At 41.6% G+C, this 23,939-nt stretch overlaps 1 protein-coding gene across 1 annotated transcript; it reads left to right on the forward strand.

The window, feature by feature from the left end:
* Positions 1-4,476: 4,476 nt before the first annotated feature.
* spg21 (SPG21 abhydrolase domain containing, maspardin) lies at positions 4,477-23,892 on the forward strand. Its single transcript, XM_032537814.1, has 9 exons — positions 4,477-4,808; positions 5,179-5,241; positions 10,544-10,705; positions 12,023-12,103; positions 18,874-19,019; positions 19,104-19,212; positions 21,194-21,301; positions 21,403-21,543; positions 22,927-23,892. Exons 2-9 carry the CDS (start codon positions 5,179-5,181, stop codon positions 23,032-23,034), a joined length of 918 nt encoding a protein of 305 aa, XP_032393705.1. The 5' UTR covers positions 4,477-4,808; the 3' UTR covers positions 23,035-23,892.
* Positions 23,893-23,939: the final 47 nt, after the last annotated feature.

Below are 23,939 nucleotides of genomic sequence, written 5' to 3' on the forward strand. Positions count from 1 at the left end.
CAGATCCGGGCGCCAATGGGTCACCTACTCGCTGCACGACCAGATTGTGGCGATTGACTTCACCTTGTTGGAACCATCCAGAGATGGCCGGGAACAGGTGCTAGTAATGACTGATGTCTTCTCAAAATTCACTCAGGCGGTGCCAACTAGAGACCAGAAAGCATCTACTGTAGCCCGGGTGTTGGTGCAAGAGTGGTTCTGTCGCTATGGAGTTCCTGCCCGTCTGCACGCTGATCAGGGACAGAATTTTGAAAGTGCACTAGTCCAACAGTTGTGTGAACTATATGGCATTCAGAAGACACGTACTACTCCCTACCATCCTCAGGGAAATGGTTGAGTGCGAGAGGTTCAACCGGACACTGCACAACCTGCTGCGCACACTCCCCTTTACTCAAAAGAGTCACTGGCCAGAGCACCTTCCCCAGCTTGTGTTCAACTATAACAACACTACTCACCAGTTGACTGGAGAGTCCCCCCACTTCCTCATGTTTGGCCAGGAACCCCACTTACCGGTGAACTTCCTTCTGGGCCACCTACCACAGAAAACAACCGGACGGGTATTCGACTGGGTGGTGGAACATCGACGGCGCCTGCAGGTGGCTTTTGACTGTGCCAAAGATCGGATGGAAGCTGCAGCCAAGCAGAGGAAGGAGAGACATGACCAATTAAAACTGAGTGAACCATTGGAGATGGACCAGCAGGTCTATATGCAGGATTATACAACACGAGGTCGGAATAAAATTCAAGATGCTTGGGGGTCCACAATCTTCAAAGTTATAAGAGTACCTGAACTTGGTGGAGTAGTCTATTCCATTGCACCATCGCATGATCTAACCAAAATTAGACAGGTGCACCGAAACATGCTGAAACCAATCTACGTCCCTACACACCTACAGCTTGGCCCATGGAATCCCCTTTTGGTAAGCATTGCAGAAAGTGAGGCAGAAAGAGATCGAGATGACCACAGAGTAGCGGTACTCCTGGAGACACCTGTACTGGATCCACCTACCATTGCTCAGCCAAGGCCGCACCTAATGGCACCAGTAAGTGATCCACAAGTGGAAAGTCTATTCTCTGGTTCCCTTTGCCCACAGGAGGAGGCCTGTGAAAGCAGTACTACCACCGTCCGAAGAACTTCAAGGACCACCGCAGGGCACCACCCTAACCCTCATCGGCTTCCAGAACTCATGCGGGATGAGGCGGGTGGGGCTACGCTCTCTCGGGTACTGGGCTCCACCTGTAGTGTGTCTAACGCAATCTTTAGACCGTGGGATTAAGGAAGTATATGATCACCAGTTTTTCTAAAGGGAAGAAAAAAAAAGGGGGGGGCAGAATGTAGCCAATTTGTTAAAGTTTGGGCACGTGAGCTGTCACATGACCGATGCGGAAATAAAGGCTCCGCCTGTAAGAGCTACGGTCTTTTTCCTTCTGCTGCTGCTGCCTAGCGTGCTGGGTTCGGGCCAAGCGTTCGGTGTGTCGTTTGTGGGTCTCTGTATGATACAGCCAAGGTGAGTTTTGTGACATGTGTTGCACAGTTGCCGGATAGCTATAAAGGTTACTAACTTCTGTCTGTTATGTTTATGCAGCCAAGCCAAGCAAGCCGAGTCCTAGTGTCACTGCTGTTTTGTCTTAGTCAGACTGTTTGGCCTTTTTTTAGATTATTTACTCACCGGGTCTAACGTGCGCCCGTGTTTTCGTTTGTTTTATGTGTTACTGACAGAGGTGGGTAGAGTAGCCAAAAATTTTACTCAAGTAAAAGTACTGTTACTTCAGAATAATATGACTCAAGTAAAAGTAAAAGTATTCATCCAAATAATTACTTGAGTAAGAGTAAAAAAGTACTTGATGAAAAAACTACTCAAGTAGTGAGTAACTGTTGAGTAACGTCTGATTTATTTCTTAACACAAGCATCAATCAGACAGACAAAAATACAAAATAATCATATTTAGGCAAACTATTATTCATCCAATCAATAAAGTAAATTAAAATTAATTTATTAATTACAAAATAGCTTAAGTGAGAGACTTGTCACATTAAATTTGGATGGATACTGCATGTGTAAAACATACTGTAACCTAAAAGACAAAGATCCACCTATCCACAGCAAAAACTAAAACTACCGCTACGTTTCCTCAGGTTAGATGTTGAGTTGTTGAACGCTCACATGTCCGTTTGTTTTGGTCGACACAGAAGACGCCGCATAACGTAGCTGCTGTTTCGCACTTTTCCTAAGGTAACCATGCTTTCACTATGAGGACAGGGGGTTCCTCCACGTCTGTGTTGCCTTGGCGACGGTTGATTCTTTGTTTTGCTACGACTGTAAGCTAACACGTCCCGCCCATGGATATATACAGGCTATGGTCCCGCCGCTGAGAACGAGTATCGTCACGTGACTGCACAACGCCGTTTGATTGGTGGAACACAGTCACGTGGTAGAGCCTTAAGCGGAAGACTCTCTCTCTGTCAAAATAAAACATTAAAATGAGACGTACGCGGGGGTAAAAACAATGACGCGTAGAATACCAAAGAGGTAAAAAGAAAAGTAACGAGCTCCTTGTAGCTTAATGTAGCGGAGTAAGAGAACAGTTTCTTCTTCACTAATCTACTCAAGTACAAGTAAAAGTATAGTGATGTAAAACTACTCCTAGAAGTACATTTTTTTCAAAAACTTACTCAAGTAAATGTAACTCGTTACTACCCACCTCTGGTTACTGATTGTGTTTTACGGTGGTTTTGGGAGAACGTTTGTCCGGGTCTGGGTGTTTTCCGTCCTAGCGACTTTTAATCAGGTCATAGTGTGGGTAAACTTAATGGTTGTCAGCTAGGGGCTAACAGGTGGTGAAATATAACAAACTGTTCCAAAGTATATTGCATGGTTTTAGTGTTGTAATATTTGCATGTTGTGTTTTTATTGATGGTATAAATCTAGTTATATAATCCACCTGCAACCACTGTAGCAACCAGTTAATTAATTCCTTTTTAACTTTATTAAATACTTTTCCCAGACCAACTCAACTTCTCCCGGGCCCTAAATATTGCATTAGTTGGGTTAATTATTTGTTCTTTTATAGTTAATGTTTGAATAAATGTTGTTTTTTTACTGAATTTGCAATAAATCTTTTGCATAGTTAAACTTAACCACGCCTCTGATTCCTATATGGCCTTGCCTGTGTAGTGGGAATCCCTGGGATTGTTAATAATCAAATTTGTACGTTAAACTCTTTGGGTGAAAGTCCCAAGGTGGCGTTGTCGAAGTATAAATTGCTAAGTTTGGCTAAGCCCTCCATTGGGCCTGGTTACATTAAGTAGGTCCATTTTTACTGTATTGACATTACAGAAGTCTCTCGTTAGCATCTTGAAGGCTTCTTGTTGCAAAGTGACTCTTGCGCTACTCACATCTGCACTTGACTCACATTGGGTAGTGACAACTGACAACCATAGACTGTTAAAGAAATAGACCAACAGATCCCATTGCTCTGGACGGAGCAAGGGGGTAAGCCTCTCCTCTCTAAGCGTGGCTCCTATGGCGCCGTTTTGATGCTACATAGCCATCACCTGCAATTAGAATCACTCTGACTGCCATTCATTTTGGCACCACTTTAACAGTAAATAACTTTCCATCTGAAGCGTTCCAAGGCTCCATTTGTCCGTTGTTTATTTCTAAAGAAACACGACAATGTGTAAAAGGCTCCATTACCTTGTAGCTCACGTAATGGCTCCGTAGCAGACGTTTTTATAAAAATAGGCTAACGATTGCGTCATAACTACGCAACTTACCTTCACAAAGTCGACGAATCACCGTATTGCCAGGAGAAACTCGCAGACAGTTTGGACTTACAATAGCTGTTTAGGTTTAATTACTAATGTTAACTAGCGTGTATAGCAGTAATTAGCCTGTGCCTATGTTATCTAACATATACCTACGCTCTCCGTCTCTGCTGATTGGGAAGCAGTTAGGTCGTTAGTAATTTTTACCAGTGCCGTCTCTGTGCTATGATGCATTCTAAATCTTGACTGAAAGTCCTCAAATAAACTATTGCTTAGTAGAAAATCACATAACTGATTAGTGACTACCTTCTCAAGGACCTTGGAGAGAAAGAGATGGTTAAATATAGGTCTATAGTTGGCAAGACAAACTATATACTGTATATATAGGCTTTAATCATTATAAAAAATGTATTAAAACAAAAACGTTTCCAGGAAGAAAAAAGGTAGGCGCTCAAGCCCCTTTTAATGTCTATGTGTGCATGTGCCTGCAGTAGACAGTTGGTAGGCTACTGTAAGATGTATAATATAATGGCTAATAAATGGGTTTAATTATTGTAGGTACAAGTCTGATACTGACAGAGACTTTTAAAGACACATGATCAGTAAGCATACAAGGATATTCCATATCCCATGCTAAACAGAACTCTAACCGAGCACATTATGGATAACCGACTACTGAGGAGGGTTTTGTGCGCATGCGTAAACGTAGCCTATACAGCCTGACAGCAAACCGTTACGAAAGGCTACAGCCCTGTACACTGTAGCAAAGAGGTTCTAAACCGTCTCTGACTGTAGCTAGTTAGCTAACCTCCATTGTGTTGCATGATAACGTTAGGTTGTGTGTGTGTGAGACAGACAGACAGACAGACAGGCAGACAGGCAGACACGCAGCTGCGTGTTATGCGTTAGGTAGGCGGTGGCAGATTTGCGGAAGTATGTGAAGCTGTAGTCATATGACCAGGCAGGCAGCCGGGGGAAATGCTACCTAGATATGGATAAAATTCCTTGGACACGGTGACTAACAACCACAACGAGCACGGTAATAATAGTCGTAAATCATAGTTAGACACAGTCAATAACTTTTGCTATATTCGGTCATTTAGTTCTTCCCGTAACGAGTGTTAACGGCCACACACTGTTGATTTGTTTTTAATCTTCAACGTAGCTAACGCACACCAACAGCTAGCAGTTCAGCTAAAATAGCAGCGCCAGGTGTCTTCCTCTAACGCTAACAGCGAAATTAGTCAAGAGGTTAGCTGTTTAAAACACTGCATTTCCTGACGGTCTGACTGTGTCCTCATATGGACAGTGTCTCCTGACTATAACTGTTTAATGTGTGTGTCCCCATAATGACGAGATTAAAGTGTCTCCTGAGTGACTATAACTGTATAGTTTTTGTGTTTCCCCAGATGGACGAGATTAAAGTGTCTCCTGACTATAACTGGTTCAGAAGCACAGTGCCGCTGAAAAGAGTAAGTACCTCATGACTTGTAATCTGTGATGCTAATCCATAATCACTGCACATGAACACATAACATGTGTAATAATGATTTTACAAACACGTAGAAAGAGGGAAATAAACACTACCCCAAAAAAGCAATATGGCCAAGTAAATAGACAACAGTATTATTTTTTGGCCCGATGTGTTTATGTCAGTGATAACTAAGCTACGCTTTTAATCATATCAAACACATAACTATTTGATCATTGTCATGCAGCATGATTACATTTGCATATCTGTCTGATAACATGTGTGTCTTTGTCCCGGGACGTGTGAGTCCAGTCTTGCAACATTTCACTGACTCCAAGTAGTCCTATCAAAGCTTCAAACCTGCCCAGTCTCAGTTTTTATTTCCATTAAAGGTTCCATGGCATGAAAATGTCACTTTATCAGTTTTTTTAACATTCCCTTATGGCGGTTTTCCACTGCGTGGTATCTACTCGACTCGCCTCGGCTCTACTCGCTTTTTTTGGTTTTCCATTACGAAAAAAAGTCCCTGGGACCTGCTACCAAGTACTTTTTTTAGTACTACCTCAGTCGAGGTTCCAAGCGAGCCGAGGCGATACCAAAAGGTGACGTGAAAACCTGCAGACCGCTGGTTGGTTGGAGAGAATCGTCACTTATGACAGCGTTGTTGGCAAACAAGAGTGCGGAGTGTGTTTCCAGAACCAACGGGACATTTAATACAAATCTAGCCGGACACCGACAGATTATCCACTCTCTGCACTAATCTCACTTTTCAACTGTTCGGGCTACTAGCGGCTTCATGTCGTTTCCAATATTGCACACTGTTACTTTAAAAAAACAAGACAATATATATAACAAAAGTTTTTATTTAGCTTTTCAAGTAGCGCATCAAACCCTCCCAAACTTCCCGGTCTTCTTCCTCTGCACCCTGTGACAGTGTCCCTGTCGGCTCTGCTGGCCCAGATGCATCCCAGTTGTTGTCACAAGCCTCTCCGTAACTCTCATAAAGATTATACGAAGTCCAGTAGATCAGAACCAGAGATCTCACCGGTCGGACATCGCCCACCAGACGGTCTGCAGCTGCGATTTTGCAAAGCGTGAATGCTCTGAAACACAAACAGTACACAGCAGACATGTTGGTGTGTAATCGTGGTTGCTAAAGTTCATGTACTTTATATAGCGTATAGTAAATACTGACTGCGACGCTGTACACATGCAAATGTTAGCTAACGTTACCAGGAAACGTAACTTACCCTTTTGTGTCGGCGAACAACCGTCATGTCGACGTCTGAACTCCGTCAGAATTCCCAAACTCCTGTTTTTTTTAGCGGTGATTTTTGTTGCTTCCTTCAGCTTCTTTTGAAGCAAAACATTTCTTCTGGCCGCGGCGAGTAGCCGACGTGCTGTTGTGAGTCGCGCGGAAAATTACGTCATCACGCGTTGCTATAGTGACCAGCCACGCTGAGGCGCTACTCAATCTGCAATGGAAAACGAACAGATAATGGGCCGAGCCGAGCCAAGCCGAGGCGAGCCGAGGCAAGCTGTTACCAGCAGTGGAAAAACGCCATTAGCCTGCCTATAGTCTCCCAAAGGCTAGAAATGGTGAAAGGTGTAAACCAAGCCCTGGGTATCCTGCTCTACCTTTTAAGAAAATGAAAGCTCAGATGGGTCAAGCTGGAATCTTGCGCCTAATGATGCCATAAGGGGCAAGGTTACCTCCCTTTCTCTGCTTTGCCCACCCAGAAAATTTGGCCCAACCAAGAGAGAGAGACATCATGGCTTTCAAACAAGCAAAGTGGTGGTTGGTCAAGGCCATCCAGGAGGCTCTCACACACTTTCCGCACTCCATGGACATCTGCATGGCAGTTTTACACTCGCCTCAAAATAGCTATTTTAAAACACTAAGAAGGCTCAACACAACATGAAACTTTGTTCAAAGTATCACCAGGGACTCTACACATAAACTCCAGCATTGTCAACATTGTTTGTGTTGTGTTGTGCAGTTGTTTACACTATCCGACATTCTCCCAGTCAAAAAGATTATCTCTGAATACTGCTCCATAGGAGGAAATTTCATTCTAGTATGAGGCTCCTTTTTCAACTACACTACTAGCAAAACGACAAAACAACAATTTATCCGTGCATTTATATGGATCTAAGCTTTAGGAGCTTTCCATCTTTACTATCGTCTCTCGACTATTTTCGACTGGCGAGATGGACGGCGACCGGAAGAACAACAGCAACATGGGGTTGATCACAACCTTTCTTTTCAGTAAACTCTGTGTTCAATTCAATTTTATTTATAGTATCAATTCATAACAAGAGTTATCTTGAGACACTTTACAGATATAGTAGGTCTAGACCACACTCCCGAATTTACAAGGACCCAACACAATGTTCTTAATGCTGAGTTCATGTGTAGAGCCCATTGTGATACTATTCAAAGTCTCATGTTGTGTTGAGCCTTCTTTGTGTTTTAAAAATAGCTATTTTGAAGCTAGCATAAAAGTGACAGTAGCTCTCCCCAAAACAACAACTGTCGGGTTCTAGTCGTACGCAGATCACGGAGATCCGTAGTTAAGTAAAAGTAGGTCAAGCATGTAATACTGTCTATTTACAGAGGGCATTTCAATGACTGTGTGAGAAAAAATAAGTTAAATTTCATTCTCTCTGCACTGTCGCTCTTATGAGACGGACACCTGTAGGCTGAGGTTCAGTGCAGCTCCTAGGGAGTTTTTTTTTTTCTCTGTCTTTTTGTAAAATAAGTTGTGAAGCCACACTGCAAATTATTTGGTACTTACCAATATTAAAAAAAAAACTTAGATTTAGAAGTGTTAAATAATTTCTTCTAATCTTGTTTTAAGAGTGAATTTCTTATTTTAAGTGTAACTTTACTCTATAATCTTAAATCAAGCAAGCTTGTCAAGTGAAATTATCTTGCTGCATGGACAGATAATGTCACTTGTTTTGAGTACCTTTTCCCTCAGATTCAGGGTTTCTATCAAACCAACTTTATTTTTAAGGAAGTCAAACAAAGACAAAAGTTCTCACCTCGTCTTTAAATAGTAAAAAATCGATACCAGACTAACCTACTTCCTTTCCAGCTGCAGTAAATATGCAGAAGAGCAGAAATCACTCTTCACAAAATCATCTGAGAAATGTTTGATGGCTATTTTGTTTGTGCTTTTGACCGTAATCACTGCAAAACCAAAATAAAGTATTTCAGCTACCAAACATTAGTTCTGGTTGTATACAGTAGGGGTGGGCGGATCGATCTAAATATCGACAGTATCAATGCCAACGCTGGTATTGGTATTTGATCGATACAACTGTAATTGAATCGATATTTTAATTTAGATATCTCTCCTCTACGTTCACTATGCTTTGCTTGTGTCTTCCACCTTCCTGAGCAAACGCCGCTTTCACATCTTGGCCCACATTGCTCCTCCTCACCCTCCTGCTCCTCTGCTGTGATTCGTTGTTGTGTCGTCACGTGACTCACTGACACAACGCGCAGAGGAGCAGCGACTCGCTGTATTCATTCTACAGTGCCTAATAACTAATAATTTTGTGCACTTCAATACATTAATAAAAAAATACTGCCTAAAGAATTGATCATTCATTCACCTCAGAAATAATGAAATGCTCTCCCCTACACAAGTATTTTTTTAAGTAAAAAGTATCGTAATGGTATCGGTATCGGCAATACGGACCCTATATTTATTTGGTATCGGATCGATACCAAATTTTGCAGTATCGCCCACCACTAGTATACATCGGGACGGGAGTATATGTTGTAAAGCCCCGCCCATTTCTAGAACTGCTCCCAGGTTGACCCAGGTGAGCTCTGATGTCATGACAAGAGATATTCCCATGTAGACTGGCTTGGATTGAATTTCAAAAAGAAGGGTTGAACCTTGATCAGACAACCCTGGTATCTGGTGTGAAAGAGGTATACCACTGAAACCTGCTGAAAAGACACAGACCCAACAAACATCAGGCCAGTAAATACCAGCTGGCCTATTAGGCCAGGGCTGGAAAAGTGAAAATATCATAAAATAAAATAAAAAAAATTCATCCAGATAATATACAACCCTACTACTAACCAGTGACTAGTAAGCTTCTAACAGTATAAAGTACCTTACAAAGCAGTTTTGCAAGTTAGTAAATTTAATTTCTGAAAAAAGGGCAAACAGGAAAACAGGGCTAGATTAAAACAGGCTGTAGTCAGTATGCCTACTGTGTAAACAAAAAGCCAGAGTCAAATGGTGGCTCTTAGGTTTTTATGTCTAATGGCGCTTACCCTCTGCCAGTACCATATCTACTCGACTTGACTCGGCCACGGTGCCCTGTCCTCCTTTTTCCATTGCAAATTTAGTACCGCCTCATTAGAGGCTGGTCGTCATAGCGAGGCCACTGGAAACTGCCTTTACCTAACGCGACACACACAGAACATCGACAGTGTGTTGTTTTTGATTCTTGGCATGTGGCTGTTGCCACAGCCAGAAGACACATTTTGTTTCCAAAGAAGCTGGAGGCAGCAAATAAAAAAACACAGCTGGCTAAGCTATTTAAAAATGGCGGGTTTGGTCAGGACATCCCCGTCTGTCGTTAGCAATGATTCTCTCCGACCAATCGGTAGTCTGCCGGTTTTCACGTCACCATTAGGTATTGCCCCAGCTCGCTTGGAACCTCGACTGAGGTGATACTTCTTGATGTCCACCATGGACAGGAAGCAGTTCCAATGAAAGCCTAACTATTGTTTTTAGACTTCCTATTATTAAACCTGTCAGTGTGACTATTACAGCTGCATCACGTGTCCCACTGTGAGTGGCTCTGTGCGTCATACTGACACAGTTCTCGAGTTACATACAAGAAGAATTGGCATTACCTTATATTTTAGAAAAAGAATGTAATGTCATGTTTTTGCCATCATCCCTGGGAACATTTCAAAGACTGCTTTTTTGAATTATTGGGCAATCTGCTAATTAATTAATTAATCCAATATCTTTAATGATAATATTTATCAACAAATGGTCACATGTCAGAACCTGGGACCAGAGAATCCTTCAGAGTGTTGTTCTTTACTGTGTGTTTGTGTGTGTGTTTAATTATGTCACTCCTGGAAAGCTTTGCAGCAACCATTGCATGTTTGGTCTCCATTATAAAATGCATATAAAGAACCCCTTGTACTTGGTGTGTATTTGAGTCTTCAGGGCAAATAGTTCCACGTTTGCGTCAACTTCAGGGCCATGATTGGTTTGCAGGATTCTGTTTTCTCACGTTGTGTTTTTTGTCTCCGCCAGATTATTGTTGATGACGATGACAGTAAGGTGTGGTCGCTGTACGACGCCGGCCCAAAGAGCATCCGCTGCCCCATCATCTTGCTCCCTCCAGTCAGTGGGACAGCCGAGGTGTTCTTCCAGCAGGTGCTGGCTCTGACGGGATGGGGCTACAGAGTCATCTCGGTAAGCTCATCACTGCAAACACACTGCAGCTTCAGCATGTCCCATCTTCTGTTTCTACTCTTCAGGTCGAATAGGGCTGCGGCAACGCTTTATTTTAAGTCTGGATTCACCTGCCTTTCTCTATTCCTATTGTTACTGTTATTAGTTTTCTCTATAAAATGTTTAAAAGCTTAACATGTCTACCTTGAGTTTCTCAGAGGTGGCATCTTGTTCTGTTTCCTGTGGTAGATACCACCTAAGACAAGCGCTAATCAAATCATGAGTTTCTGTTAATAGAGCTATTGATTAATCCATTACTTAACTAGCATACTGGCCTGAGTAGAAGATAGGACTGAATGCTATTGTGTTTTAGCATCGACATCGCGATGTGTGCATGCGCGAAAGTCACATTGCAGGACGCTGCGATGTTGATGCTAATCAGTTTTTGCTGCTTGACAGAAAAGAAAACTTTCACCGTTCACCTTTTACATGATTATTACCGGCCGACCCTTTAAGACAGTTAGCCATGTGGGCAGTTTGTGTATGTGACGTTCGTCCGACGGGGGTTATTGTTATGGGAAGCGAGGCGCTCCGTCTGTAGAAAAGTACCGTAGGACACAGTGATGTGCATAGTTTTTGATGAGTAGTAAGTGAAGTACAGTAGTCATAGTCAGTTTTATATTTGCTGCAAATACAAACTAAATCACCTGATTAATGCAACATAATCACAACGTCTGCCGGCCATTTCCCCCGCAGAAAGCTGCTACCAGCCAGGCTAAACGTCATTTACACTGATTCAATTGTTCTTGGACACACAGTTTGTTGCTAGTGCACATGACATGCAGGTCTGATCAATTTATCAAACTAACAAGCTGGTCCCGCAAATCAACCACAACCTGAAATTTAGAGGAAGCAACATGCAGTCATTGTCATACACTTTAGGCTGGATTAGTATTAAATGAAAACAATGGTGTCATGCTAGTCAACCAGCGTTTTTCGACCTAATTTCCCTCCAAAATCACTTCAGAAGAATAACGTTATTCACAGCGCTTACTTGCTTTGGTGTTTGTAAAGCATTAAAGTTCAACAAAGAATGGTTCACATTAGAAAAGATCCTTTTTAATTTTTTTTTTCTATGTAGATGCACTCTCCTTCAAAATCACCGCAGTAGTCAAGAATGATTTATTATTTCCAAATAGAGCTATTAATGTCATTTTTTTTCTTCATATCACAATATATATATCCCAGGAGAAAAAATATAGGAATGTCAGTTTTTTCCAATATCGTGCAGGCCTAGTAGAAGACTAGCCTGATTCCAGGTCAATGTGTGGTTTCCAGCTGCAGTATCCAGTGTACTGGGATCTCATGGAGTTCTGCGACGGCTTCAGGAAGCTTCTCGATCACCTGCAGTTGGATAAAGTAAGTGTGTGTGTTTTCCTGTTGCTTCAGAGCTGAACATGCAGTTTTTTCTTACCCCATGAGCGGTCAATTTAACATCTTAAAGAACTCCCAGGAATTTCACAAATACACGTAACTGCAATCTTAATCCCATCATTATACAGTAACCGAGGGAAACAAACCACAATGAGTCAAAGCTCTGCCGACTACCGTGTGGGATGGGATTGACACATTGGCCCCTTGGCTGTTTAGATAGTTAGGTACAGTACAGTTATGGCGGTTTTCCACTGCATGGTATCTACTCGACTCGACTCGCCTCGCCTCGCCTTTTTTGGTTTTCCATTACGAAAAAAAAGTCCCTGGGACCTTCTACCAGGTACTTTTTTTAATACTACCTCAGTCGAGGTTCCAAGCGAGCCGAGGCGATACCAAAAGGTGACGTGAAAACCTGCAGACCGCTGGTTGTTCGGATCACTACGTTGTTAGCAAACAAGAGTGCGAGTGTGTTTCCAGAACAAACGGGACATTTAAAACAAATCTAGCCGGACACCGACAGATTATCCACTCTCTGCACTATTCTCACTTTTCAACTGATCGGGCTACTAGCGGCTTCATGTCGTTTCCAATATTGCACACTGTTACTTTAAAAAAACAAGACAATATATATAAGAAAAGTTTTTATTTAGCTTTTCAAGTAGCACATCAAACCCTCCCGTACTTCCCGGTCTTCTTCCTCTGCCCCCTGTGACAGTGTCCCCGCCGGCTCTGCCGTCCCAGATGCATCCCAGTCATTGTCATAAACCTCTCAGTGACTCTCATAAAGATTATACGAAGCCCAGTAGTCAAAACCAGAACCAGAGATCTCACCGGTCGGACATCGCCCACCAGACGGTCTGCGGCGGTGACTTTACAAAGCGTGAATGCTCTGAAACACAAACAGTACACAGCACACATGTTGGTGTGTAGTCATGGTTGCTAAAGTTCATGTACTTTATATAGCGTATAGTAAATACTGACTGCGATGCTGAACACATGCAAATGTTAGCTAACGTTACCAGGAAACTTAACTTACCCATTTGTGTTGACGAACAACCGTCATGTCGACGTCTGAACTCCGTCAGAATTCCCAAACTCACGTTTTTTTATCGGTGATTTTTGTTGCTTCCTTCAGCTTCTTTTGAAACAAAACATTTCTTCTGGCCGCGGCGAGTATGCGACGTGCTGTTGTGAGTCGCGCTGAAAATTACGTCATCACGCGTTGCTATGGTGACCAGCCACGCTGAGGCTGTATTCAATCTGCAATGGAAAACGGACGAAGAATGGGCCGAGCCGAGGCAAGCCGAGGCGAGCCGTTACCAGCAGTGGAAAAACGCCATTATGTGAATGGGCTGGTGGATTTACAAAAGCTAAAGCATCAGCCATTAAACATAGTTACTTAGCTTGATAATTTACCAACCTCACATATCTGACCTACTTAATCAGAAATTGCTGATCCGTTCTAACTGAATATATTTTATTGCATATATTTAAACCCGGTAAGCTATTTGAAGATTAATCACCTGTAAGGTTATGTTGTCTAATGTTAATAGATTTGTATTATGGCTAGCTAGCTAATGATTATATTAGCACACTAAAAAACACTCTAGTTGAATGCCACATCACTAACAGAATCATTCACGCTCACATTTCCTGTATGTACAGAGTGAGTTGTGTGATCACATTGAATCATAGCATTAAAATAGATGCGTATTATCTATACTCATGAGAGAAAAAGTACATTTTTCCACAGCAGGGCAGACTGAACTTGTTTGGGGCAGCAATGTTTTCTGTAACATATGGGACTCTCATGCTGCTTAATGGACTGACGCGTTAATGACTGTCCACTGTCACTGTACACTCCATCTGCGCTATACTCTTTTGTTTTTTATTTAATAGAAAAAAAGACACTATTTCACACAAATGTCAAACAGGATAAAATGATGAAGTGTACACCCTAACGGTCAAAGGCAAGGCAGCTTTATTTCTATAGCACATTTCAGCAACAGGACAATTCAAAGTCAACATTAAACTAGTGCTGTCAGTCAAACGTGTTATTAACGGCGTCAACGCAAACCCATTTTAACAGCGTAATTTTTTTTAATGCAAGATTAACTTTATTTTTTCACATGCTGTTGCAACAAGTAGTAACGCTAAAAAACTACATCACCACATCGGATTTAGCTATACCGGAAACAAAACAACAGGCACGCCAACCACACTTGTTTGGGCTTGCGAGCCAAAGAGTAGTAACCTTACATTTTAAGTGGATGGCGAGCGTGAAATGTCAAAATGGACGCCAATAAGATTCTGGATGGAAAGTTTACTTTTTAAAAGTTGCCAAATGATTCCATTGACAAGACCAAAGTGATCTGTGTGTTTGGTTCGATCCACTTTTCCATGTTGATAAGAGCATTAACGTGAAAAAAAATAATGGGACAAAAGAAATCAAGACATTTAGAATAGATGAAAATGTGTGATTAATGAAAATGTTAACTATGACATTGTGATTAATCAGGATTAAATATTTTCAGTTTGACAGCACTACGTGAAACATTTAAGAGCAGTTAAAAACGATCAAGAAATTAAAACAGATAAAATACGAGAATAAAAGTTACAGTGCAGTATAAGAAATTAAACATTAAAGAGCCGTTAACAACAACTAAAAAGATAAAAGCAGATAAGATTGTCACATAATTTTAACAATGCAACTTCAGTATACAGTCCCTGACAAATGTCTTGTCGCCTATTTTGTAGAAAAACCTGCTATTAACCTGACTTTTAATTTATCAATTGGTGTAAGAAATAGCTCATATGAAAAGCTAAAACCCTCCCAAATGATGTTCAATGCACTGAAATAAATTAGTTTCACTAAAGAAATTGTATTATTTAAACAAGACAGAAAGGTCAAATTTTGCCAAGACAAAAGTTTTGTTGCCTATACATGAATTGAAAAAAATTACTACAAATACTAAAATATGTCAGCAAATTAAATAGTGGTTCTGTGAGATTCAAATTTAATATCTTGTATGACTTCCATGAGCTTGAAGGACTGCATCCATGCGGTCTGGCAAGGATTCATACAATGTATTGATGAAGTCATCAGGAATAGCTAGGAAAGCAGTCTTGCATGCCTCCCAGAGTTCATCAATATTCTTTGGTTTGGTCTTCCATGCTTCCTCTTTCATCCTACCCCACATATGCTCAATGATGTTCATGTCTGGTGACTGGGCCGGCCAATCCTGGAGCATCTTGATCTTCTTCGCCTTGAGGAACTTTGAAGTGGAGATGGAAGTATGCGATGGAGCACCATCCTGCTGCAGAATTTGGCCTCTTTTATGGTTGGGAATATAAGAGGTAGCTAAGATTTCTTGGTATCTGAGACTATTGATGTTGCCTTCCACCCCGCAGATCTCTCGCACACCCCCATACTGGATGTAACCCCAGACCATGATTTTTCCGCCACCAAACTTTACTGTTTTCTGGGTGAATCTTGGATCCATGCGGGCTCCAGGAGGTCTCCTGCAATATTTGCGGCAACTGTGGTGTAATTCAACAGAAGATTCATCTGAAAAATCCACTTTCTTCCACTTCTCCAGCGTCCATCCTTTTAACAGGCTTTGGGCCTTGGCAAATGCCACACGTTTTTTCAATTGTCTTTTGTTTAGTGCTGGCTTCTGGGCACTGATTCGACCATGGAGGCCATTTTGAGACAGAATCCGACAAACCGTTCTGGTTGACACAGGGACTTCAGGGGACCAGGTCTGGTGGAGCTCTGCTGCAGTGGGAAATGGGCTGGCCTTGGATTTTCGAGCCAACAAACGGTCCTCTCGAGCAGTTGTCTTGCGGGGTCTGCCTGACCTGGGCTTGTCAAAAACAGCTCCAGTGTCTTCAAATGTTTTTTTAATCCTCTGTACTTGACGCTGAGACACATTGAAGGTGTCTGCCACATCAGCAGTGGATCTGGTCTTCAGCCTCTTGATAATCAAAACTTTAGTCTCAGGGTGAATCTTAGGCATGTTTGCAGATGTCTAGTTGCAGTTGATGTGAAGGTCTAGGGTACTGGGGTTGTTTTTATACACACCTGAGACCTAATTGATCCATTATTAGTCACAGGTGAAGCTCAAATGACAAGGCGACAACACTTATGTCTTTGCAAAAATTGACTCAATGGGCTTTACCAAGCTGTGAATATTAGAATACTTTTTGGCAGTTTCTTTTTGCACTGAAACATTATTACAAAAGCTGTTGGGATTAAAATGAGCCATTTCTTGTAAATAAATCTTGATTAGAAATATATTTCTTCGGCACTTCAGGTAAATTTGTACACAAGCGACAAGACTTTTGTCAGGGACTCTAGGTAATCAACAACTACGCAACATCAAAAAGAAAGAACTTAGAGTAGCAGAGGACCTGTCAATTTTCCTATACTCAATGAACCATTTTGTGGAAACCCAAACTTTGTTGACCAATAGGGTAACACTCTAAACAGGCAGAACCATATGTCTTTACCGTCTCATCCACCAAGGGCCCCGCAGGATCATGTGACTTTGTACTCTGGTTACCCATAACAAAGAGTGGAAGTACTTTTCTTCACACTACAATAAAGTCGTCACTTTAGTCAACACTGTGAGGTTTAGTTTAATCACGGCAAACTGAACAGCTCCAGCTGTTTCTTGTAGATTTTACCATAAAATCTGTCACACCCGCGTTGGAGAAATTCTCAGACAAATGTTCGTTTCCTGTTCAGAAATACCCCAAGAATGGCCACAACCCTAATCTCACAAATTGTTACAAAAACAACCCAAAAGGTCCCAAGGTACTCGGTTCACTTCAATATTTGTTTCAGCCAACAATAATATTAATAATAATAATTTAATAATAAAAATAATAATAAAACAATTTCCCTTTCCATCGCTTAATTGTATAGAAGCGTTCATCAGAACAGTCAAATCACTGTCTAATCAATTAATTTAATTTTGATCTTACCCTTGCTGATTGGCATACAGTTTCAACAATGCAACTTTAAGTATAAGAAGTGAACAATTATTTAAAGAAAGGAAACATCAAAATGAAAGGTCTTCAGCATTGATTTAAAAGAACTGAGAGTAGCAGCGGATCTGCAGTTATCTGGAAGTTTGTTCCAGATATGAGGAGCATAGAAACTGAACGCTGCTTCCCCCTGTTTAGTTCTGACTCTGGGGACAGAAAGTAGACCTGTCCCAGATGACCTGAGAGGTCGGGGGGGGGGGGGGGGGGGGGGGTCATGGTGTAGTGGCAGATCAGAAATGTATTTTGGCCCTAAACCGTTTTGTGATTTATAAACTAGCAAAAGTATTTTGAAATCAATTCTTTGAGGCACAGGAGGCCAATATAAAGACTTCAGAACTGGTCATCTTAACAGGTCAGGACACCTTCACTGTGACATCATAATGTTTGTGGCCATTGTGGTTGGGCACCGACCGAATTACGACAAAGGACCGATTCACGTTAAATCAAACTGTGCCAAATGTCGGTACCTGTAAGTGCGAGCTTATCTGTCCTCTCTGCATGTTGACAGTGGAGCGCCGCTCTCATACACGCACACACACACACGCAGAGGTGTGGATGGAACAAAATGACATTGCCTCTGCAGTTTGTTTAACGGTAAGTCCCAGTGAGTCAGGGCAATGCCTGGAAAGCGGTTGGAAGTGTGGTTAGAGTTTTCAAACTCTGCGAATGCGAGATAATATAATGGCAAGCTAAAAGCAGCCGTGGTGCGTAGTGGTGGGCAGTGTAGTGTAATGAGATTGAAACTTTAGTTACAGTTTCTCTCCCGTATGCACCGTGTGGTTTCATCAGAGAGGCCACCTGGCTGTCTGTCACAGTGCGGAACAGGCATACTTTGATTTACAACGGCAAGCAGTAGAAGTTTTTCAAAAAGGCAGTAAGATACAGTGGTAACACAACAAATTTATACTAGCATATGAACATTCTGTACGGGGTTTAAAGTTGTTAATAATCCAAAGGAAAAATCACAAAAACACTTAAAGGACATGAAAATTACTTAGTATCGGATCTATACCAAATTTTGCAGTTTCGCACACCCCTAGTGATGCGGTTCCACTTCCACTTAGACAGACAGGCAGGGTTCTCTTTGCCCTTTTGACAGACCGACAGGCAAGGCAAGGCAACTTTATTTCTATGGCACATTTCCGCAAGTGCTTTACATTAAACATTAGAGAGCAATTAAAAAAGAGATAGAAAATAAAAACAGGACAAGTACAAATACATGAATAAAAGTTCCAGTGCAGTGTAGGAAATGAATACTTATTTGATTTAATAGGTCCCGTTGTGTCCTTGAACTGAATTTGAGACCTTAACCCAGGAACAGCAGGGGAGACATTTTGTCAGATAGTGAAACTGTGGTGGTTGTTAAATATTCTGTGCTGCCAGGTTGAAGATTTGGATAAGCATACACATTTTGCCAATAAATACACTTTGTACCTTTTTTCAAATTCCTTCAGTCTTCACTGTATATTATGTGAGTTTGGACAGACATGAAGGCAAACAACTGCAAGTTGTGTTTCTGCACTGGCTGCTTACTAGCCAATACAAACTCCCCTGGGACAGTAAAGGAATAGCACTGTGGGCCGGATCACCCTTATTCTATATCTAATGTCAATGTCATATTTATTTGTATAGCACATTTCCAAGGCCGAGGCATATCAAAGTACTTCCCAGTAATGATGATCCTCTGTTACTTGAACTTCCAGGTCCATCTGTTTGGAGCATCCCTGGGAGGATTCTTGGCTCAGAAGTTTGCAGAGTGCACACACAAGTCTCCCAGAGTGCACTCGCTGATACTGTGTAATTCCTTCAGTGATACCTCCATCTTTAATCAGACGTGGACAGCCAACAGGTGCTTTTTAATGATTCCATCACAGACATTCCTCTCAATGGTTACATTCATCATTAATGTTTCCTTTGCATCTTCCCTTCTCAGCTTCTGGTTGATGCCAGCTTTCATGTTGAAGAAGATTGTTTTGGGGAACTTTGCCAAAGGGCCCGTGGACCCTAAAATGGCAGATGCAATCGACTTCATGGTTGACAGGGTAAGAGTGTGTGTGTGTGTGTGTGTGTGTGTGTGTGGTGTGTGTGTGTGTGTGTGTGTGTGTGTGTGTGTGTGTGTGTGTGGTGTGTGTGTGTGTGTGTGTGTGTGTGTGTGTGTGTGTGTGTCAGAGAGACAAGGTCAACTAGACAGTCTCACATCACCTCTGTACTTAAGTCTCTGCGCTGGCTCCCTGTCAAATATAGGATTCAGTTTAAGATTGTCACATACACATGTAGATCATTGCACGGACAGTTTCCTGCATATGTGGCCGACCTATTGGGGCCATATTTGACAGCGCACCCCCAAAGGTATACTATGTCAAATGTATTTGAGAGCCTTCGAGTTGGAAGCACAGAGACGCTCTGAACTCACTCCCTCCTCCAGTATGATCTGCTGTCTCTGTGGAGACATCAGTGAAAAGACCTGCTTTTTTAAACAGGCGTTTGGTTGACCTGTCTGCACTTTATTTATTTATTTATTATTATTATTATTATTATTCAATTGTGCACTTTATTGTATGTTTTCTGTAAAGCACTTTGTAATGTGTATCTGTAAAAAGTGCTATATGAATACATTTTAATTAACTTATCTTGATTGGATTTGGCATCAAGCTAAATATTTGTATCAGTAATGCTAAATGATAAGCTATGAGTAGTGCATTCACAGTGTTGCATGTGAGTGTGATGATCGCACTACAGCAGAAGCATGCACGGGAAGATAGATTAGAGATCAGGGATAGGAGCTAAGCTAACCCATCTTAGACCAAGGGAACTCCACCACCCACCATCTTCACGGTGAGCCCGCATCTGGAAAATAAAAACTTATCACTAGGCCCCCATCAAACTGATGGTAAGACCCGGGAAGAAATTGGACAGGACTGTGTGTACAACGGATTTAGTGAGACACAAATCAAACAGAAGTGCTAATAACAGCCTTTACTGCGGTTGAGGCATTGGGCAGCCATGTCAGATTTTAAGCTTGGGGTACTCGGTTGTCTGACTTTGACCTTGGAAAGCCCGACTCCCGAGTACAAATGGAAGGCACTATTCATGCAGAGATGTCAGAGCGAGGGGCGTTCATGGACAGCAGTTGGGTCCTTGCCTGTTAAATTTCTTTACTCTGTCCTCTTCAGTGGAGAGTTGTGAGGAAAAGGACGAGAGGAAAGGACAAGAAGTGAAGAAATGAGTCAAAGAAATGTGTTGATATTTTAGACAAACTCTTAAACAGTCAAAAATTTCAAAATAAATATTTAAGGTCTCAAATTTGCTGAAGTATTGTGCTCTAGGTCTTAAATAATTTGAACAGGTCTTAATTTTCCTACGTCCATTCAATGCTGACTGCTTTGCTCTTTTTTTTAATTTCGTGGCGTAATTCTTTCTTTTGCTAGTCCAAATAAAATGTTGCTGTATTACGACTAGAAATAAGACCAACTTGCAACTTATATTGCAGCCAATTGGCTTTTGTGTTATTGGTGCAAGTCTCTTTTGAATTGTAGCTTACCACAGACATAAAACAGATTTTATTCTTAATCAATACTTTAAAAAACGGAATTTAGGGCATACTTGATGTTGTGATAAAGGTCTTAACTTTCACTTGGTGAAACCTGCAGAAACTCTGTCTTGGAAATATATCAAATAAATGTGTTTCCCAAAATGTTAAGCTACTCTATCCAACCAGGTGACCACATTGTTACCTTTAAGTATACATGTGTAATGTGTCTTGTTTAAATGTACCCTCTGCCGTGTGTGTGTGTGTGTGTGTGTGTGTGTGTGTGTGTGTGTGTGTGTGTGTGTGTGTGTGTGTGTGTGTGTGTGGTGTGGTGTGTGTGTGTGTGTGTGTGTGTGTGTGTGGTGTGTGTGTGTGTGTGTGTGTGTGTCTGTGTGTCTGTGTGTGTGTGTCTGTGTGTGTGTCTGTGTGTGTGTGTCTGTGTGTTGTGTGTGTGTGTGTGTGTGTGTGTGTGTGTGTGTGTGTGTGTGCTGTAGTTGGAGAGTCTGAACCAAAGTGAGTTAGCATCACGGCTAACACTCAACTGTCAGAACTCTTACGTGGAGCCGCACAAAATCAAAGATGTTGCTGTGACCATTATAGATGTAAGTGTTGAACCCTCTCTCTCCATCAGGTATACCAGTGTCTATTACATCCGTGTATGTTTCTACTGCCATAACCTGAAAGACATGCTTTCTCTGTGGAGGTCTTTGATCAGAGTGCTCTGTCGCTGGAGGCCAAGGAGGAGATGTATAAACTGTATCCTAACGCCAGACGGGCTCATCTGAAAACAGGAGGCAACTTCCCATACCTGTGCAGGAGTGCTGAGGTCAACCTCTACATACAGGTGTGCTCTGGTTTCTCCTTTACTATCAACTATCAGCTGCTGTCTGCAGAGGACACATGTTGGTCCTCCAGGTGAACAATCCCAGATGGATTCAGTCCACAGGTGTGGTGTTAGTAGAGTTGGTGATATTCTCTATTTTTCACCATGCGAATGAATGACTGTGAATGAATAAGTGAATAGTTTTATTTGGAACAACATACTGAAAATGTAAACAAACTTAAAATAGAAGACACAAAGTATTCCACTTTAATAAAAAGCAAGAATAAGCTAAATAAATAAATACTCTTAAAGCTATAGTGTAGGGCTGCACAATTAATCAAATTTTAATCCTGATCAAGATTTTGACTTCCCACAATTAATTTTTTTTTTTTAAGCGTCATTTCATAGAACGCTCCAGGTTTTATTGCAAAGCCCATCTACCGCTCCGTAAACCATTGTCTGAACATGAGCCAGTCAGAGTTGTTCCTTGCATCGCCCAGCTTAGTTTCTAGATGTAGACAGTCACAGAGGACAGAGTAACGGGAGGAAAACTCAACAGATAGCAGTCGGTTATACGTCGGTCTCAAGGTTTACCAGTTTACCAGTAAACGCAACATTTTGTCCCGTTTGGTTGTTATTCAGACAACAGCAGTGACCAGTGCTAGTCGGTGCTAGTTAGTGTCTGTTAGCTGTTAGCTCCTCTAGGACGAAAAGGTGCTAATGTCCTCGCATCCGCTGCAATGTTGTTTATATTGATATGGTTTAATTTTGCGTTACATGACCCATTTCTTCTTTTAAGCCGTGCCTGTGTTTGGATCTCTACTTTACTCTCGCTCGTCTTACTCTCCGCGCAGCCCGGCCACACAGTGGGGCCGCTCCACACTTCTGACATTTGTCTACAGTTTTAATTTTTTATTAACACAGCTGTATAATAATCGTGAGAATAATCGTGATCACAATAATGATCAAAATAATCGTGATTATCATTTTGGCCATAATCGTGCAGCCCTACTATAGTGCGTAGTTTTTGAAGAATTCTAAGTACTGACAACAAAACTTTTGGCTTGTCCACATCATACAAGCCATCTTTCCTTAATTTAATCATTTGTTCATGTACCATTCCTAAGCTACTGTCTGTCAAGTTTAAAATGAGCTGCAGTAGTGTGCCGTTAAAGTTGAGACTGACTAAGCGTTTGGAGAAACTCCACCCAGCGTCCCGCTGTAACAGAGATCAGACTTTTTTTTGAGAGTCCTCTAAAGGAAACAGGAAACGTTACTGCCTCTATCACTGCCACAACGAAGTTTTAAAACACAAGCACTGAACTGCCTAGGAGATTGTGGACCGCTGACTGTTTCCTCAGTCCCTCCGTCTCTTTACAATGCTGCTTGTGTTTTCCTGCACAGATTCACCTGCGTCAGTTCCACGGGACGAGATACGCTGCCATCAGTCCTGCCATGGTTAGTGCTGAGGAGCTGGAGGTGCAGGAGCAGGGATCTGAACCCGACCAATGACACCACACTTCCTCAACACTTTCTCTCGCTCTTCAGCATTTCACCGGACCTAATTAAATTTTTATGGACCTCAACAGTCAATCAGCGAGTCAACTGAGAATATTTTTATTTAACAGATGAAGCAATATTTTGATAATGACCTGTACATGGATTGTACTTGGCCGCTTTGCTTTAAAAACGTATGACACTTTGCCTTATGTGGAATGAATTTGATAATTGTTGCACTCATAAACTGCCTGAACTGTTTGCCTCAAGTGTTCATTTCTATTTGTAATATATATTGTGCTTAACATGGTTTCCTGTTTGCAGAAAGATGAACACTGCTTATGTAGAGACGTATATTTGAAAGTGTTTGTTTAATTCAAAGAGATGAAATTGCATTTTTTTCCTCAATTGTTTTTGAATACAGTTACTTATTTTAAAATGTTACACGTGCAGTTATTATTTCCACTCATGTGTCACAGTGGGGAGCTTTTACCAATGTGACTCTGCCCTAAGGTTACATGTTGTGCCTGGGAGCAGTGTCTTCTTAAATCAATCCATCTGTTGAACTGCCAAAGCCTCTACCACTAAACACTTTCCTGTTCTGTTTTGACAAGCTGAAAATCAATCGTAGGTCCAAGACCACTACAACTACAACCTGGGGGTTCATTCAGAGCTCCAAATGTAGTGATAACTGATCACTTTTGTTTCTCTGCTTCTGAACACTTGTAGAATAAATGATGTCCTGTGCCTTTGTATAATGCAAACATGCTCTACACTGTGAAACATTTCCATTTCATTTTGTCACTTTCTAGCAGATGAATCTTGAAATCTGCTAATGTCATGTACAACCAAGGAGGAAGTGAAGAATGTGCTTCAAACGTGTGTTCCCTTCATTTCTTTCACTACAGTAGAACCGACTC

The sequence above is a fragment of the Etheostoma spectabile genome, chromosome 15 (genome assembly GCF_008692095.1).
Source record: "Etheostoma spectabile isolate EspeVRDwgs_2016 chromosome 15, UIUC_Espe_1.0, whole genome shotgun sequence".
In the NCBI taxonomy this organism is placed as follows: domain Eukaryota; kingdom Metazoa; phylum Chordata; class Actinopteri; order Perciformes; family Percidae; genus Etheostoma; species Etheostoma spectabile.

What these genes read in the sequence shown, in the direction of transcription:
- spg21 (XM_032537814.1), top strand. Translation starts at nt 5,179, where the DNA reads ATGGACGAGATTAAAGTGTCTCCTGACTATAACTGGTTCAGAAGCACA. An exon ending in ATCACCTGCAGTTGGATAAA is followed by an intron (nt 12,104 to 18,873) that starts GTAAGTGTGTGT and finishes TTGAACTTCCAG; the next exon opens with GTCCATCTGTTTGGAGCATC. An exon ending in TTGCTGTGACCATTATAGAT is followed by an intron (nt 21,302 to 21,402) that starts GTAAGTGTTGAA and finishes TTCTCTGTGGAG; the next exon opens with GTCTTTGATCAGAGTGCTCT.